This window comes from Myotis daubentonii, chromosome 8, assembly GCF_963259705.1.
Source record: "Myotis daubentonii chromosome 8, mMyoDau2.1, whole genome shotgun sequence".
Classification (NCBI taxonomy): domain Eukaryota; kingdom Metazoa; phylum Chordata; class Mammalia; order Chiroptera; family Vespertilionidae; genus Myotis; species Myotis daubentonii.
The window spans coordinates 14,125,546-14,143,440 of NC_081847.1; the positions used below are offsets into that span (position 1 = coordinate 14,125,546).

Sequence of the window (17,895 nt, forward strand, 5' to 3'; positions counted from 1 at the left end):
CATCACAGCCATAGCTTCACACACAACTTCTGGCTCCCTCTGTTTCCAACGACATCAAGAGCAGAGCACAGATGCAAAGGTGGCCTCTAGGTAGGAGATGGGACAGCTGCATTTTTAGGGAGGTCAGCCTCAGCTCAGGGTTTGAATTTACACTAAATGGTTTATTGATAAATTGGGTCGATGTCAACACTCATGGCAACAAATGCAGGCGGTCTTTGAGGGGGAAAGAGTGAAACACAAAATGGTCCTCATAAGGGTTAGGACCGAAGCCAGTCCACAGGAGGCCTCAGAGGCCCTGTAGAACCTCAGGGGTGAGGCCCAGAAACCCAGCCAGGATAGCCGAAAAGGCAGCTTTGGCCCTGGCTTTAGCCGTGGTGACCATTGGACGCTTGTACATCCTGGAGCAGTAGGAGTTGTTGGCAAATGGGAAGGCTGCTCCATTGATGCATTTTAAATCCAGAAGCTGCTTCATATGAGGGAGGCTTCTAGCATCTTAAAAAGTGCCGAGAGACTGACTGGGTGTGAGGAATGCGCTGCCCGGCTTTTGAAGAGGCTGGTCCTATTGTCAGGGCCCTGTTTCTATTTAGCTGGGTGGCCGAACTCTCTGTGGCACCTTGGGCAGCTGCTGATGACACAGTGACTTACAGATGAGCTTCTCTCACCATGTTCTCCTTGGGCCCATTGTAGTTCCTGGGGGAGAGTTGGGTAAGTGGGGATATCTGGTGAAGTGGGGACTCCTGGTGAAGGGGGGACACCCAAGGAAGCCAGGCATGCCTAGTGAAGCAGGGACGGGAAGAGCCTTGTGGCCGGTGGAGGTAGGTCAGCCAGGGATGCCTCCAAGGCTGTGGGAAGGAGAGCATTGTGCACAGGAATAAGATATGCCCTAGTCACCTTTGCTGAGGTGTCACTGCCCATGGAAGTCACCTCAGCCCTCCCCCCTTCTCACCACATTGTCCCACCACTTAGTGGCAAAGACAGGCTGTGAAACATAAGCCAAAAGCATCTTTCCAGTCCCCTAAGAGTCTTGGCACCCCAACAATGGGATCTTGGCCCAGATGTAATTTTTCTCGCTTGTAAAGCCATAACGGAGGAAACACAGTGTAAGAGGAATCCGATGGGGCTTATGATCCAATGGTCTAGGATGCATCTTGGCTTTGCTGTTTTCCAGGTGCACGACTTAGAGGAAAAGTATGAATGGGCTCTGGGTCTCTGTATGTCAATAAAATGGTTGTAATAAAGAGCTCTTACAAAATGGAGTGCGATGCTAAAGGGAAGGCTGTGCCTCGCATGATGAGGGGTGTGGAAGCAGGTCCTACCACTAAGTGCTTTGTTGCCTGGAGGGGTGGCGGGGCTGGGGTGTTCTATAGCTGCCACTTGTGTGGTGCTGGGTGAGTTACCTTCTCTGAACCTCAGTTCTATCACCTTTTCACCTACCTCTGGGTGAAATGATACATGAGATAATGTGGGCCCAGTGACTAATGTAGGGCCTGCCCAGGGCACTGCCTGGTCCATGGTGGCTGCAATGACAACTAAGGTAATGTGACTTTAGAAGTACATGGCAGCCCCAACTCACTTGGAAGACTGTTATGCTGCTGCTCAGCAGTCACTAACAGGACACCGAGGATGACATGCAACCACCTCCCCCGCTGGTCAGAGGACTGGGTTGTGTTGTGTCTATCTATCCAGTGAGCTGGGAGGCCACACCCATTCATCCAGCTGTCCTGACAGGTTTGGCCCTAACCCTACGCACATGACCATCCACACTATATAGTACCACCTGTGGTCCTCGTGCTGGTCCTTGGGAAGGACTTGGTAGAGCTTCAAAAAATACAGAGAGGGATGATCCACTGGAAATGAAAGCTTCTCCAACTGGAAAGGCAGGGGCTGAGAGAAGTGGGAGGTCGGTCTGGTAGGAGACAGGGTATCTGGGCACAGAAGGGTTAGTGTAGAGCAACCATGATGTGGCAGTGAGATGGTGGGACGTGACATACAGCGTTGGTTCTACTTCTTAACCAAATCCAAAGTCATGGAACTTTGGGCACCTCTTAAACTTCAAATAAGCCTTTTTAGGACAAATACGAAGATGCCCATTTCACACCATGGTTCCTGATAAATAAACCTGGAGAGATTGGGCTGAAATGATGGGACAGTACAAACAAGCCAGGGAATGATTATCCAAACACTGGGAATAACAGCGGCCACTCCAACTCCTTTACATGACCCAGGGCAGGAGCTGGGCTCTGTGTTCATATACTTACCAGCAATCCTAGGAAGTGGGCCTCACTTATCCTCTTCTAGAGGTCAGGTTCCAAGAAGTACACCCATCTACCCAGGATCACACAGCTAGAAAGTAGCACAACTGGATTCACGTCCAGGTTGGTTTGATCCCAAATCTCTGCTATCGCTGGGTTACTGATTCTTACAGGGACATTTGGATTTCTTCCATATGTATATTTTTTAGAGCACATTTTTGAAGCAGCTATTACAACCAAATGGTAGAAGATCTTGGACTTGACCTAGGAAGGCAGTGCTAATAATTTTCACAATATTAAGTGTTTAAGGTCAAGGGTGAGGGAGCTCAAACCGGAGTCCTTATTCCAGGACAGTGATTCCACACACTGGAATCACCAGGCTGCACCCCAATCAATCAAATCAGAAATCTGGGGCTGGGATCCAGGCAGCAGGAATGCTGTAGGTGCTGGGATGAAACCATTGCCCTAGAGAGATGGTCGCAGCATCCACTCAAAGTATCAGAACAACAGTGCATGTGAACAGTGTTCCAGGTGGAACTTAAGCCGTCAGAGATGATGTGATTCTCATCTTAGGAGGCCCTCCTACTGTTTTAGCAACCGAGTCCTGGCTAGCTCTTTAATTATTTTAAAAAGAAACAACTATAAGTGAAACCTAAGAAACAGTATTAATAAAAAAAAAGTCTTAAACAAAATAGCTGAAAGATCATTTTTGTTAAATAATGAACACTCGTGAAACAGCAGTGAAATGGTATTAAAATGTCTGTGATTATTTCTCAGCATTTGTCTGATAACTAAGCAGCATGAAGCAGTAGTTGCACTTAAAAAATGACAAGAAAATAGCTATTCATTTAGTCAACAGAGAAGGTTCATCTCCTCCTAAAATCACTAGTGCCACTGCTTATCACCAAGGCGAGCGCCAACGCTTGTCTTTATGCTGAGATGGTGTCCGCAGGTCCTGGAGCAAACCTCGGCGTCCTTCTGGGAGGAGTCCGGGACAGACTGTGGCCTGCTCCCCCGACCCTAGATCAATGAGGCCCAAGGTTGCAGATTGCTGTGTGGTGGCTGCTAAGTTTGGACATGACAAGGGATGCTGGATGAGCCTAGGCTGGGGGGGTGGGGGGGGGGGCGCGGGGCAGGGCGGGGAGGAAAGACTGGGCCTGGGGACAGGTCCCACAGTGTTCTGACTTGGCATTCTTAGGCTGCACCCATTGAAGACCAGGGAGAGCAGGGTTCCTGCCAGCAGCTTTGTCTGTCTTTCTGATGAGCCCTGTTTCCTTTCCATGGGGAAGGTACATGGACTGGGGAAATGACAGAGGAGTCAAGCAAGGCAACAGACAGAAGAGTGACACGTCCCCAGCCTTCTGCCTATTGCACCATATCCCATAAAAAATAAACACAGTTTTACTATTTGTATATTGCTAGTGCTATGGCTTTCCAGGCCTGGCAGGCTGCCGAGAGAGCTGCACTGCCGCTAGTCCACCAGAACCCATCCAGGCACAGCCTCAGGGTAAGGATCTTTGGAGCTTCCCCTTGGAAGGGTTAGCAGTGCCATCTGTCTCCTGTTCTACAACGTGTTGTGAAAATAAAGGGTAAAAACAAAACAAATCGATGAGTAGAAAATTTCAGGGTGTTATGGAGTTGTTTGGCAATAATTTATACTACACAGCGTCACACAGGTGTTTCTCCCCTGCTAGCCCTGCTCGCTCTGCGTGCGCACAACACTGGCCCCGAGTTCTTCTCCTTCGTGCGCGGAGGAAGCTCATAGGTGATTGTTCTTGGAGAGGTAGGCAATGAGGGCCACGGCCACGCCCACGTAGATGCCAGTTCCGATGGTGATGGAGAGCACAGCCAGGAATAGGGCCCGCCGAGAGCTGGTGCTGGCCTGGTGGAAGTCCCCCTTGGCCACGGCTTTATTGGTCTGCAGAGTGGAAAAGAAAGGAGGGGGAAGAAAAAGAAAGTCAAGAAGAGCAAGTCAGGAAAGATGAAGAGCGTGTGTGGCTCACTTCTGGCTCCCTTCCAACCTTGAACCTGACTGGTCCCAGGGAGTGAGGACTCGCCCAGAGGAACTGTGCCTGCTCTGAGCTGGTGACAGCAGTTCTCTGTAACTGGCAAAAAAGGAATGGGGGACGGATGCTTATGACTGCTTCTCCACTGCAAGGCACTCAAAGTGTAAAGAACAAAAAAGCCTCAAGCAAACACCCATGGTCAGCAGTAGCCCAGCTGAGCACCATAAATGTGGGGCCCGGGGTCTCGGGCACCAGTACGCCAGGGATGAATAGCTACCACACCTCCAGTGCCCTGCTTTCTACCCAATAATGCCATTTCCTTTCATCTGAATAACACTAAATTGTCTAAAATATGTTCACACTTAATTTAATCTTTACAGCATAGGAGGAGTGTGGGGAAGGGTATTATGGTTCTCATTTCCCAGAAAAGACTGTGGCATGAGATTATTAAATCAACCGCAGGATACTTGAGACTCTACTCCTCAGCTGGTGGCCCTGGAATCATGCTCTCCTTTCCGTCTCCCTTCCTTGCATAGCTAGATTTGTTACAATTCATCCGTCAATACAGTGGTTTGAAGTAAGAGCAATAGCTAGACATCTGGTTGCTCAGTTACATAACACGGTGTTAGTTTAATTAGATTCACTTCTTATGATCATGAGGTGGCAGGAACGTGGTTTTGGATGTTGAATCTGATTTGGTATTTTTTGGTAGACCCACGTATTCCCTCTCACCCTCTTCCTTTCTGAAGGAAGGTTTCTGGCCTGGTCTCACTTCCATGTGTCACCAGTGGTATTTCTGCATTGCGTAGGCAGGTATAGGAGTCAGTATATTTTTTACTCAAATTGAAAACACCGAGGCCTTTGCAATGGACCACAGAGGGTGAAACCCAAGAGGACTCACAAAATGAATTTCCGCTCTCTGTGGTCCAGACCCCATCTGATGAGGTCTGCATCCCTGTGTCAGGTTGAGAAGGGACTTGTGTCTGCTTCATGGCTGCCCTCTCTTTCCCCTAATTTCTGGATTGTGAAGGCCAGTTTTTACGTCCTCCTCCCTTAATTTTTTGGCTTGGACGTGAGCTTGGGATCTAACCACCAACAACTTCTAATGAAGCAGGGCTAAGGAAATGCAAAATGGGAAGTCTCCTAGGGCAGTAGTAATTAAGTCTTAATTAGCTGAGTTTCATTTTCTAGCAGTACTCCTACCCTCCAAGGTCCTAGAACATAATTCACTGTCACTGCCCATCTTCAGCCCAGCAGCCATCCTCCATTAGAATGTCATTTGCTGCTATCTTTGCCATTAGCCCCATCCTTGTCGCCATCCACCCACGGCTCTGCTGTCGGAGCGTACATACAGAGAGGAAGGCAAGGTGGACACTCTGCATTCCTTACCCCTGGACTCAGGCCCCTGGAGGGAATTCCTGTGTCTCAGAGGACTATCCCATGAGAGTTCACACATTTTAGCAGTGCCCTCTCACCCCCCTTTTCTGTTTCATTGATCTCCATGCCTATTCTTATGCCAGTGCCAGGCTGTTTTGATTACAATGCCCTTGTAGGATAATTTGATATCGAGTAGTGTGATATATCCAACTTTATTCTTTTTCAAGATCGCTGCAGCTATTCAGAATCTTTTTTGGTTCCATATACATTTTTGGGATATTTGTTCTATATCTGTGAAATATGCCATTGGCATTTTAATAGGAATTGTGTTGAATCTATAGATCGCCCTGTGGACTGTGGGAATTTTAATGTTAATTCTTCCCATCCATGAACACGGTATATGCCCCCACTTATTTGTATCTTCCTCAATTTCTTTCTTCCATGTCCTATAATTTCCCGAGTACAGGTTTTTTTTTTTTTTTTTTTTTTTTTTTAAGAGAAAAACTTTTACTAGATGATGCTCAGACATGACAGAAATGGACTTAACAATCAAAGACATTAAAATACTTCTTACAAATATGTTCTATGTATTCAAGGATATAAAGAAAAACATTACCATAATAAGAAAAAAAATAAAAAGATTAAAAACTAAAAAACTGTAACTTCTAGAGAAGAAAATACATTAATCAGAAACGCAAATGGTATTTTTTTTTTCTTTTTAGAAATTGTTCTTGCTTGGCTTCGTGGGGCTTGCGTATGTCACTAGTTATTTTGCAAACAACTCAACCTTGAACCCTTTCTCTGCCAGGCTGTTTCCTGCCTAAAATTCTGATGTACACATTTTAGCCATCACAGTCTTCTTACTGTCCAATTTTCGACTCTTCAATCAGTGAAATTTCAGTCTTCATGTGTGTGAGAAGAATGGGGTAATTATAAACCTCATCTTGTGTTTTTTATTCTCTCAAGGATCACGGATATTCCCTGTTTGTGTTTCATGTGTAAAATTATATGTTTCCTGCCCGGCCAGTGTGGCTCAGTGGTTGAGTGTTGACCCCTGAACCGAGAGGTGACTGGGCTCGATTCCCAGTCAGGGCACATGCCTAGTTTGTGGGCTGGATCCCCAGTTGGGGAGCGTGCAGGAGGCAGCCAATCAGTGATGGATAATGTTTCTTTCTTTTTCTTTTTTTTTTTTTTCTTTTCCGAGTACAGGTTTTTTACCTCAGTTAAACTTATTCCCTCGGTACCTTATATTTTTTGTTGCAATAGTAAATGGGATTGTTTTCTTAGATCTTCTTTCTGATAGTTCATTATAGTGTATAAAAATACAACTTATTTCTGATTAATTTTATATCCTCCTACTTTGCCAAATTCATTTATTAGATCTATCCCCACTTACCTGGTTGTTAAGGCTTAGAAAACCCAATTTTTAAATTCAAGAGCAAAAGTAAAACATTAGTGCTAAAGCTCATGAAAACAACAGATTTTCTTGAGTAATGTATTATTTAAACTGAGAAAATGAAAATCGTATAAACAGAGCAACGCAACAAGCACAGGCGTTCTTTGTCTAAAATCTCTACCACCAGAACCATGATGCATTTTCCATCAGCATTTGCTGAAGAGGTAAGACTTCTCTATCCCCTGTCTGTCCCTGCTCACCATGCCTCACTCCAAAGTGGCAGACACGAAGGTTGGCAAGCTGGGAGGAGGAGAGGAGAGGAGAGACCATACCCCTCCTTCCCAGTGTGCAGGCATGCCATTGGCAACTACTTTTTTAAAAAAATATATATTTTATTGACTTTTTACAGAGAGGAAGGGAGAGGGATAGAGAGTTAGAAACATCGATGAGAGAGAAACATTGATCAGCTGCCTCCTGCACACTCCCTGCTAGGGATGTGCCCGCAACCAAGGTACATGCCCTTGATCAGAATCGAACTTGGAACCCTTCAGTCTGCAGGCCGATGCTCTATCCACTGAGCCAAACCGGTTAGGGCAGCAACTACGTTTTAAAAGAATAGTGCTATATACCAACCCCCAGAATGGCTCAAATGGAAAAGTGACCCAGTACAAAATGTCAGCAACAATATGGAAAAACCAAAATTATCATTTACTCCTGGTAAGAGTGTATTAGTACATTTGTATCACTACTTGGGGAAACTTCAGTGCTTCTTATAGTTGAACATGTAGCTACATTATACAACTATTCCCTTCCTGGTAAATACTCTACAGAAATTATCCCTATGTTTACCAAAAGACATCGACAAGGATGTTCACAGCAATATTCATCATAGTAGCCCCCAGATGGAAAATCAGTCAAATGTCCAATAACAGTAAAAAGTGTAAATAATAATGGTACCCCAATGTGGAAATGAAATCAATCTCAGGAACATAATGTTGACCAGAAGAAGTCTAACACACGATGCTATTCACATAAAGCACAACATAGGCCAAAATAATCTATGCTATTTTTGGCAAAGAAGTCAGGTTAGTGGATATCTATGGGGAAGGTCAATAATTGGAAGAAAGCACCATTTAAAAAATATAAATTTGCACCCCAAGATAATTTCAGAAATGATTCTAGCAAGAATTAAGTGAACAGATAAGAAGCATCAATAAATAATAGAGAAACTGATTTTATGAAATTATAGAAGAAAAAGAATGAGATGCTAATTTCCCTATAAACAGATGTAAATGCGGCTCATCAAGGTGTGCCCCAGACTTTCTTCTCCGGGCTGCTCTGTCGAGGCCCTTGTATTTGCAGTGGCGTTTTCATTCCTCATCAGCATTTGAACTCCGGACTCATCTCGCCATGGTATGGATGCTGAGGCCTGTTCGGCTCTGCTGAGTGCCTGGAAGGAGTTGGCAATCTAAGTGTGGGCACGACAGAAGGAGGGGTGCTTGCTGCTTCTCAGGGAATACAGGAGGCAGGGGCTGGGGGTGGCGAGAAAGGCCGAGATGACCGAGGCTGGAGAGAGCCTGCCCAGGTGAGTGCTGTGGAGGAGCTCTCTGTGGTTGGTGGAGATGTTTCATGTCGGTGCTGTCCAGCGTGGTGGCCACAAGCCGCCTGTGGCTATTAAACACAAGTGCTATCGGGTCATGAGAAAACATGGCAGAAGATCCCACAGGGAAGAGACGTGAGGGAGAAGGAACCCAGTGCTGCAGTGAACCAAAAAAGAAGGCAAAATGCCTAAAACTGAGGTCCAAGGAGTCTACCAGGCTGTGCACTACATGTGGGGCACCCCCCAGGCCCCTGGGAAACTGGCTCACACACGCCTGCCTTGTGTGGATTATGTGTGAGCTTATTTTACTGCCCATTCAATTTGGTTCAGTGTCTGGTTGAGATAGTGAAAGAGCTGTAAGATGAAGGAAACAGGTGACCCATGACAAGGGAAAGCCCCTTGAATTTGCAGATAACTTGGGGAGGCCTTTGGACTTCTGCATGGCCTGGCATGAGCTTACCTGTATTTAGGGTGCACACAGGGCTCCTTTACATTTAGAATTGGGAGATGCACTGACCCCGGCCATCGTGACCCTGAGGCAAGGACTTCTGAACAGATCTCCCTCCCCTCCTATGTGACCATCTCCCCTTCTCAAGCCAGCCCAGAGCTGCTCTGAGGGCCCTGGGCTCAGTCTCTCTCAGATGGACCAGGAACCTTGTGCTAACATTTCTCTTAGCTCAGGATTCAGTTCCCATGGCTTTTGGCCAAAGTCTTCATTTATGTGTGAGTTTGGAAAACACCCACTATTTTTTTAAAAAATATTTACTTTTATTGATTTCAGAGAGGAAGGGAAAGGGAGAGAGAGAAACATCAATGACGAGAATCATTGATTGGCTGCCTCCTGCACGCCCCCTACTGGGGATCGAGCTCACAACCTGGGCATGTGCTCTTGACCGGAATCAAACCTGGGACCCTTCAGTCAGCAGGCTAGCGCTCTACCCATCAAGCCAAACTGGCTAGGGCAGTAAACACCCACTATTGATTGAGGATTTGGATAAATGATTCCCCCCTGAGATATGTCCCTGCTGCTTTGTTTTTCTTGTAAACTTATTCTAGGGGTAAGGTCGGATGTTTCCAGGTTCCATTAAATCCAGAGATATATTCTCTCCGCTCCTGTCCAGCACTCGGGTCCAGGCACAGCCGGGAGGGCCTTAACAGAAAAGCCCATGCCAGACCCCAGCCTCCTGGATGTGTGATGGGCTCCCCAAGACACTCGCTGCCTCTGCAACCTTCCCTTCAGAAATGTATAGCACACTGGGGGCTTGGAGGCTCATTTCCCTCCAGTACCAATGTCTGGCTGGCTGGTTTACATTTCTCTGCATTATTGCAAAGTTTGTTTCCAGTATTTATTACCGCCTACCATTCGCTATGCATTCACCAGGCACTTGGAGAATCAGTGTTATATTGTGTATAACAAGATAATGTAGACATACTACACCTCGTGGATGAAAAACCTCTCAGATGCAGGTGGTTTCACACACAAGCCTCCACACACACATTTCTTTCCTTACATGAATTTCATTCCAGGTGTATTTTCATGCACCCCCACCCCCACCCCCACTGCTCCTTTGAAGCAACTCTTCTGTTTTAAGCCAGTAAAAATGTATCTGTTGTTAGTTAGGTCTGAAGGGCAGAAAGGGTATCAGTGACAAAACAAAGGCACCAACCGTGTCTGGGTAACTGGTTCTCCTGGGTTTGAGTCCCGGCCTCCACAGAGCCGCCCCGCCTGTCCCTGGTTTGGATCGCTGCCCTCAGAGGGAGGGGACTCCCCACAGAGATGTCTGCGCAGCTCCTTTCATCAAGGTCACCCCTTCTGTGGACCTTATTTTACAGGGGCCACAGCATCATAAACATAACACCTGAGCTACTAGTATCTCTCCATCTCCACGTGAGCTTAGAGAAATCTCAAAGCCTTTAAGCCACTCAGCTCACGAGTGGCCTTCCCAATGGGCCTTAAGCAGTTTCACGCTCTGGCACTCTCTCACATGCTGAGCTCTGGTCCCAACCAGAGAGAAGTCCGCCTTGGTTTCCCACACACTCAGGTTTTCTCAGCCGTGAGAGGAGGGCTGGGAGGCTGGGACTCCTCCAGCGAGGGCCCAGGAAACCTAACATCCAAGCAAAATGGGAACCCCTGGAGGAGGGTGAAGGGGGACCTCCCACTCAGCCCTGCCCCCTGGTGCCCTCCCACTGCCACCTCCCCCTATTCAGGCTGGTGGTTAAGACTCAGCCTGCCATCCACATTCTCAAATACCCTCTCTCTACTCTCCTCCCCAGTGCTGCCCCATTGCACTCCCGTTCTCTTCTGGGTGTCACTGGCGCTCAGGTTGGTAGGAGTAACAATGACAAAAAGAACTTCTACTATTAAATCCGAATTATAGACAGCATCAGAGGGCCTAAAAGCTGCTATCTTCATTTCTTAAATTTGAACAGCTGAAAATGGCCAGACATTTGTATACTGGCTTTCCCTGTGTCCTTCATTTTTTTTTTAAACATTTGTTTGCATAAACATACACGCATACTAAGTATAAGACTCATAGAGAAAGTGCACAACTTATAAATTCATAAGTACACAGCTTGGTGAATTTTTACAATGTGCACACAGCCATGTAACCATCATTTGGAACAAGAACAGAACAGTATGGCCACTTGAAAGCCTTCCACTGCCCCTTTTCTGTCACTCTTCCCCAGCAATAAACACTGTCCTGATTTAGCCTAGATCAGTGATTTTGTGCCAAAGCAGGCACACAGGTGTGCTGCAAGATTCTTTAAAATTTGCATTACCTGAATATTTAGTCAGGGGCACTGGCTTTTTTTCCTTTAGATTGTCAAATTAAAAAATGACAACAGCTAACAAAACAATAGCCATTCGGTGTAAATGAATCAAAACTATACCTATTTTTTTGTCAGATAGGCAAAAAACATGTTTTTTTGCGGGCCACAGAATTTTAGTAATTAGTTTATGTGTGCCATGAGGTAAAAAAGGTTGAAAATAGCTGGCCTAGATTGTGTGGACTGCTTTGGAATTTCTTATAACAGGTCCTACAGTATAAAAACTGGCTTCCTTCGTTCTGTGAGATTCATCCCTGTTGCATGTAATTATACACCATTTATCCTCTAGAGTCCTGCTGCATGAATATACTATGATTTATTTGTCCACTCTCTTGTGCAAAGGCATCTGGGTAGTTTCCAGTTTTTGGCTATTATGAATAGGGCTGCTATGAACATAAACATTCCAGCACATTTTTATGATCATCTATACTTATGTCTGTTGGGTATACGGTTAAGAATAGAACTACTAATAATGGGGGTATGTATATATTCAGTTCATAAAATAGTTTTTATAATCATAGTAATTGATGAATGCAGGGTTTTATAAAATACATGGTACAAAAGGTTTCTAAACTCAACCATCAGCAGCTGTGTCACAAATACTTCTGTACCTCTGAAGCCTTTTCTGAAAGACAAGTGATGAACTTTTCAGTGAATCTGTCTGTTATGTATTAAATTCTTAAAAGGTTATACTTTTTATTTCTTAGTTTATCAACTTATCAACTACTTATCACTGACCACCTATTGTGGTGCTTTCTTACAAAACTTCTCTGCCCCTGCTCCCACCTCCCATTTGTCACCTATTCCCTTCCCTCATCCTCCTAATGCATTTAGTTAGCTCTTTATCTGAGTAAGCCAAGCACACTGGTGTTGCTTCTTCTCTTCTAGCCTTGATGACTCTAGTTTCTCATATGTTATGGAATTGTTCATTTTCTTTACCACACTCACCAATAGCCTCTCCATACATTTTCTTCATTATATGATCAAACGTGTCAGATTACCTATCCATTTTTTTTCTTATTTTCCTGGAGACCAGACTCCTGGGATCTGCTATCCTTCTGCTTCAGTTTAATAGGATTGCTCTTTGATGCCATCCCTTTAATTGTATTTTGAGATTTCCTTTTGCTTTTCCTCTAAGTTAACATTTTTGTTTCCTCAGGTCTTTTCTGAGGAAGACATCCCTGCAGTACATGCTACTGAAAACCCCTGAGAACTATTAGTGTGTGGATGATATGTTTGTAAGACTTTGCATATCTATAAATGACCATATATTACCACTGCCACCACCACCTCCACCACCCCCACACTTGATTGATGGTTTAGCTAGGTATAGAATTCCACATTGGATATCATTTTCCCTCATATTTCTCAAGACATTCATCCATAGTTTTCCCATTTTCAATACTGTCTAAAGGACTAGAATCCTCTTTATACCCCACTCACTATTAAAACCTGCTTCTTCTCTCTAGAAGCTTTTAGGAATCCCCCATTTATGTCCCGGATTCTGAAATGTTAATTTGAAAGGCCTTGATATTAAATCTCTAAATTAATCCTTCAATTGTCTCCTTTTTTGTACTACTGTCCATCTCTGGCCTTTTGTTAATATTTTATGGGAGATCTCCTCAACTGCTGAAAAGTATTTTTCTACTTCCTGCATTGTCTCCTTATTTGTCCCTTCTCTTACCCTCACTCATAAATTTAGTTCTCATTTTTTCAGGTTAGAGGCATTCTCAAATGTCAGGCAATCACTGGTGGCTACTTGACATTTAAGAGCACCAAAGGCCAACTAGATCCTCTGTGTGCTACTGAGATGTTTTATATACATACATTTCTAAAAGGTGCTATTTTTGTTTCTTGTTGATCCATGTCCATTCTCTTTTTCTTTCATAGTTTTATGATTTTTATTTTAACATTTTAAACATAATCTACACTAATAAAAGACAAACATGCAAATTGACTGTACCCTCTCTATGCCTTCAGCCATGCCCATCAGCCAATCAGAGTGACTATATGCAAATTAACCCAACCAAGATGGCGGCCGGAAGCCACAGAGCTGGAGCAAGCAGGAGGCTTGGTTGCCCCAATGATGGAGGAAGCCAAGCTTCCTGGCTGGCTGCTGCCTGCTCTCAAGGCAACCAAGTTTCAATTATAGAAGGTAAATAAACCCCAGATACCTGCTTCCAGCCGCCATGGCCATGGAGGTGGAGCGAGCAGGAGGCTTGGTTGCCCCAGCCATGGAAGAAGCCAAGCTTCCTGGCCGGCTGCTGCCTCCTCTCAAGGCAACAAAGTTTCAATTATAGAAGGTAAATAAACCCCAGATACCTGCTTCCAGTTGCCATGGCCACAGAGCTGGAGCAAATAAAAAAAACAAACAAAAACAGGAAAGGCTGGGAGCTTCGGTCACCGGGGGGCTTGGTCAGTCTGAAAACAGCCATCAGCCCCTTACCGAGGCTGGTCAGACACCCCAGTGGGGACCCACACACTGAAGGGGGTTTGGGCAGCCTGAAAATGGCCCTCGGCCCCTCACCCAGGCTGGCCAGGCACCCCAGCGGGGACCCCTACCCTGAAGGGGCTGTGGCCAGCCTGAAAACAGCCATCAGCCCCTCACCCAGGCTGGCCAAACCCCCATGGGGTGAGGGTCCCCACTAGGGGGCTTGAGCAGCCTGCAAACAGCCATCAGCCCCTCACCCAGGCTGGCCAGGCACTCCAGCGGGACCCCCACCCTGATCCAGGACACCCTTCAGGGCAAACCAGTCAGCCCCCACCTGTGCACTAGGCTTCTATCCTATCTAATAAAAGAGAAACATGGTAATTGGCGTACGACCACTACCTTTCCCATTGGCTAATCAGGGTGATATGCAAATTAACTGCCAGCCAAGATGGCGGCCGGCAGCCAGGCAGCTTAAACTGATAATGAGGCTTGCTTGCTTCAGTGATGGAGGACTGCAATGTTCCTCGCCTGCCTTGCCAGCCTCTGAGCTTGCAGTTTAAGAAACATAGTAACATATAGAAGGTAAACAAAACCCCAGAAACCTGCTTTCAGCAAGCCTGGGATCTCAGAGTTGGAGTTGATACAGAGTTTCGATTATAGAACTGAAACAAACCAGATACCTGCTTTCAGGAGTGGAGGCCTAAGAGTTGGAGCCTCAAAGCTAAATGTGGCCCAGAATAATAAAAAAAAAAAAAATGGAGCAGTTGGGAGCTTCAGTCCCAGCCTGAAAACAGGCCTCAGCCCCTCACCCAGACTGGCCAGGCACCCCAGTGGGGAACCCCACCCTGAAGGGTGTGTGACCAGCTGCAAACAGCCATCATCCCCTCACCCAGGCTGGCCAGGCACCCCAGTGGGGACCCCCACCCTGATCCAGGACACCCTTCAGGGCAAACCAGCCAGCCCCACCTGTGCACCAGGCTTCTATCCTATATAGTAAAAGGTTAATATGCCTCCCAGCACCGGGATCAGCGGAGCCGAGAGGCCTCCCGGCACCGGGATCAGTGTGACAGGGGGCAGCGCCCAAACCCCCTGATCGCCCTGCGGCTCTGTGTGTGACAGAGGGCGGGGCCACAACCTCCCTATCTGCCCTGCTCTGTTCGTGACAGGGGAAGGCGCCCCAACCCCCTGATCAGCACTGCTCTGTGCCTGATAGGGGGGAGCTCCCCAAACCCCTGATCAGCCCTGCTCTGTGTGTGATGGGGTAGAGCCATAACCTCCCCATCGGCCCTGCCCTGAGTGTGACAGTGGCGGTGCCCCAACCCCCTGATCGGCCCTGCTCTGTGGGTGATAGAGGGCGGCGCCCCAACCCCCACCTCACGGGCCCTGCTCTGTGTGTGATGGGGTAGAGCCATAACCTCCCCATTGGCCCTGCCCTGAGTGTGACAGTGGCGGCGCCCCAACCCCCTGATCAGCCCTGCTCTGTGTGTGACAGGGGGCGGTGCCACAACTCCCCTATCGGCCCTACTCTGTGAGTGACGGGGGGAGCTCCTCAACCCCCTGATCAGCCCTGCTCTGTGCGTGACAGGGGGGAGCTACCCAACCCCCTGATTGGCCCTGCTCTGTGCATGACAGGGGGTGGAGCCGCAACCTCCCCATCGAGCCTGCCTTGAGTGTGACAGGGGGCGGTGGCCCAAACCCCCATCGGCCCTACCCCGAGTGTGTCTGAGGGTGGCATCGCAACCTCCCAATCCGCCCTGCTCTGTGCATGACAGGGGGTGGCGCCCCAACTCCCCAATCGGCCCTGCTCTGAGCCCGACCAGGGGCTGCACGTAGGGATTGGGCCTGTCCTCTGCCACCCGGGAGCAGGCCTAAGCCAGCAGGGCGTTATCTCCCGAGGGGTCCCAGACTGCGAGAGGGCACAGGACGGGCTGAGGGACCTCTCCTCCCCCCCGAGTGCACAAATTTTTGTGCACCGGGCCTCTAATTCTATATAATAAAAGGGTAATATGCAAATTGACCCTAACAGCAGAACGACTGGGAATGACTGGTCACTATGACACACACTGACCACCAGGGGGCAGATGTTCAATGCAGGAGCTGCCCCCTGGTGGTCAGTGTGCTCCCACAGGGCGAGCTCTGCTCAGCCACAAGCCAGGCTAATGGCTGCCAGCACAGCGGCGGTGGTGGGAGCCTCTCCTGCCTCCTCAGCAGCACTAAGGATGTCCAACTGCAGCTTAGTTCTGCCCCCTGCTGGCAAGTGGACATCCCCCAAGGGCTGCCAGGCTGCTAGAGGGATGTCTGACTGCCAGCTGGGGCCCAATCCCCCAGGGAGCAGGCCTAAGCCAGGAGGTGGATATCCTCCGAGGGGTCCCAGACTGCAAGAGGGCATAGGCCAGGCTGAGGGACCCCCCTGAGTGCACAAATTTTTGTGCACCAGGCCTCTAGTCCTATATAATAAAAGGCTAATATGCAAATTGACCAAACCATGGAACGAACGGTCACTATGATGTGCACTGACCACCAGGGGCATATGCTCAACACAGGAGCTGCCCCCTGGTGGTCAGTGTGCTCCCACAGGAGGAGCACCACTCATCCAGAAGCTGGGCTCACAGCTGGCAAGTGCAGCAGCTATAGCGGGAGCCTCTCCCGCCTCTACATCTGTTGGACATCTCCTGAAGGCTTCCGGACTGTGAGAGGGCGCAGGTCGGGCTGAGGACACACCCACCCCTGACCCGAGTGCACTAATTTCGTGCACCCAGCCTCTAGTTTAAATATAAAGTAATTTCAGTAAAGTCATAGGTTAGGTTCAAGTGTACTCATTTTTGATCCTTTGCCACCTGTGTAGTAGTGTTGCCTACTCACTACTTTAAGAAATTTTGATGGACTCTTGATGGGGAAAGTTTATAAACCAATCGACTCATAATCTCTTGCTCCCTCATATTTTTGATTAAGAGAGACATTTGTGACATTTTTGTGTGATCTTTTCCTACACAACTAGTTCAGCCTGTTGTCTCTAAGATAATATTTGGGACATGGCCCTGGTGGGCTTCAATGCTTACAGTTGGCCTCTTTGCAGGAAGGCAAGGCAGGTAAATTCAGGAATGCTGCCCTTATGAGTCAACATATATGAACAAATAAAAAGAAGATAATCAATAAGAAAACATTAATGAAAAATAAAAGTATAAAGAAAACGACAAGACATTGCTTGGTACACTGGCAAGTCGCATAGCTCACTGGCCTTGGTGGCAAGACGTGAGTTTTAAGACGTACGAGATGTATTGCAGTTTCAAGGAACACAGATTTGTTTTCATGTTATAAAACAGTCAATTTAAATATTTACCACAAAACATTAACAGCTGCCCACAGCACCTTAAGGGACTCTAATCCCAGCTCTGTAGGTTAACATTTGGAATTCTGGGACTCAATGCTTAAAGTGAACAGTAGGACCGCTTCCTTACCGGGAAAGTTTGTACAACATACAGAGTTGAATCTTCCACAATTCAAGTAAAAGAAAAACAAGCATGGAAATGGCGCTGCACAAGCCATTTGTGTTCTTTGATTCCATGATGCTGCCCCTAGACATAATGAAGCAGTGGCGATGCTACATAGCACTGGGTGGTACCCAAATGCAGGCGATCAGATTGGAGACACACAGTTGGACATGTTTTTTGTGGGTTGAGAATGGAGAGTGAAATGTGGCCAGGACACAGCACAGATTGGAAGGACAGTTTATTTCTAGCGCAGCTAAGCAAACTTGCAGCTTTCAGTTTATAAACCTGTTATTTCTTGGAAGGTAGGCATAGCATTCTGCTTGTTTGCATGCTATTTCATAGATGGTTTGCATTCTGTGGAGGCCCCTTTCAGAACAACCTTAAGAACTGGTCAGGCTGCCAGGTGATAGATGAGAAAATGGAGGCTGGGAAAGACTGAAGGACGCAGTCAGCAAAGGTTTGAAAGTGGAACTCGTGTTTCTTAATCATACCCAGCACTCTTTCTGTTCTGTT

General features: G+C 47.1%; 1 protein-coding gene across 4 annotated transcripts in view; it reads right to left on the reverse strand.

Moving 5' to 3' along the window:
• Positions 1-2,944: 2,944 nt before the first annotated feature.
• The window catches only part of SYNDIG1 (synapse differentiation inducing 1), a 131,824-nt gene continuing 116,873 nt past the window's right edge, over positions 2,945-17,895 (reverse strand). For 3 of the 4 annotated variants that reach the window (XM_059705383.1, XM_059705382.1, XM_059705384.1), the window contains exon 4: positions 2,945-4,170. In XM_059705383.1, the coding sequence (XP_059561366.1) occupies positions 4,012-4,170 (159 nt within the window). In that variant the 3' untranslated portion in view covers positions 2,945-4,011. The remainder of the gene's footprint in view (positions 4,171-17,895) is intronic. The other variant, XM_059705385.1, reaches the window with a different exon arrangement.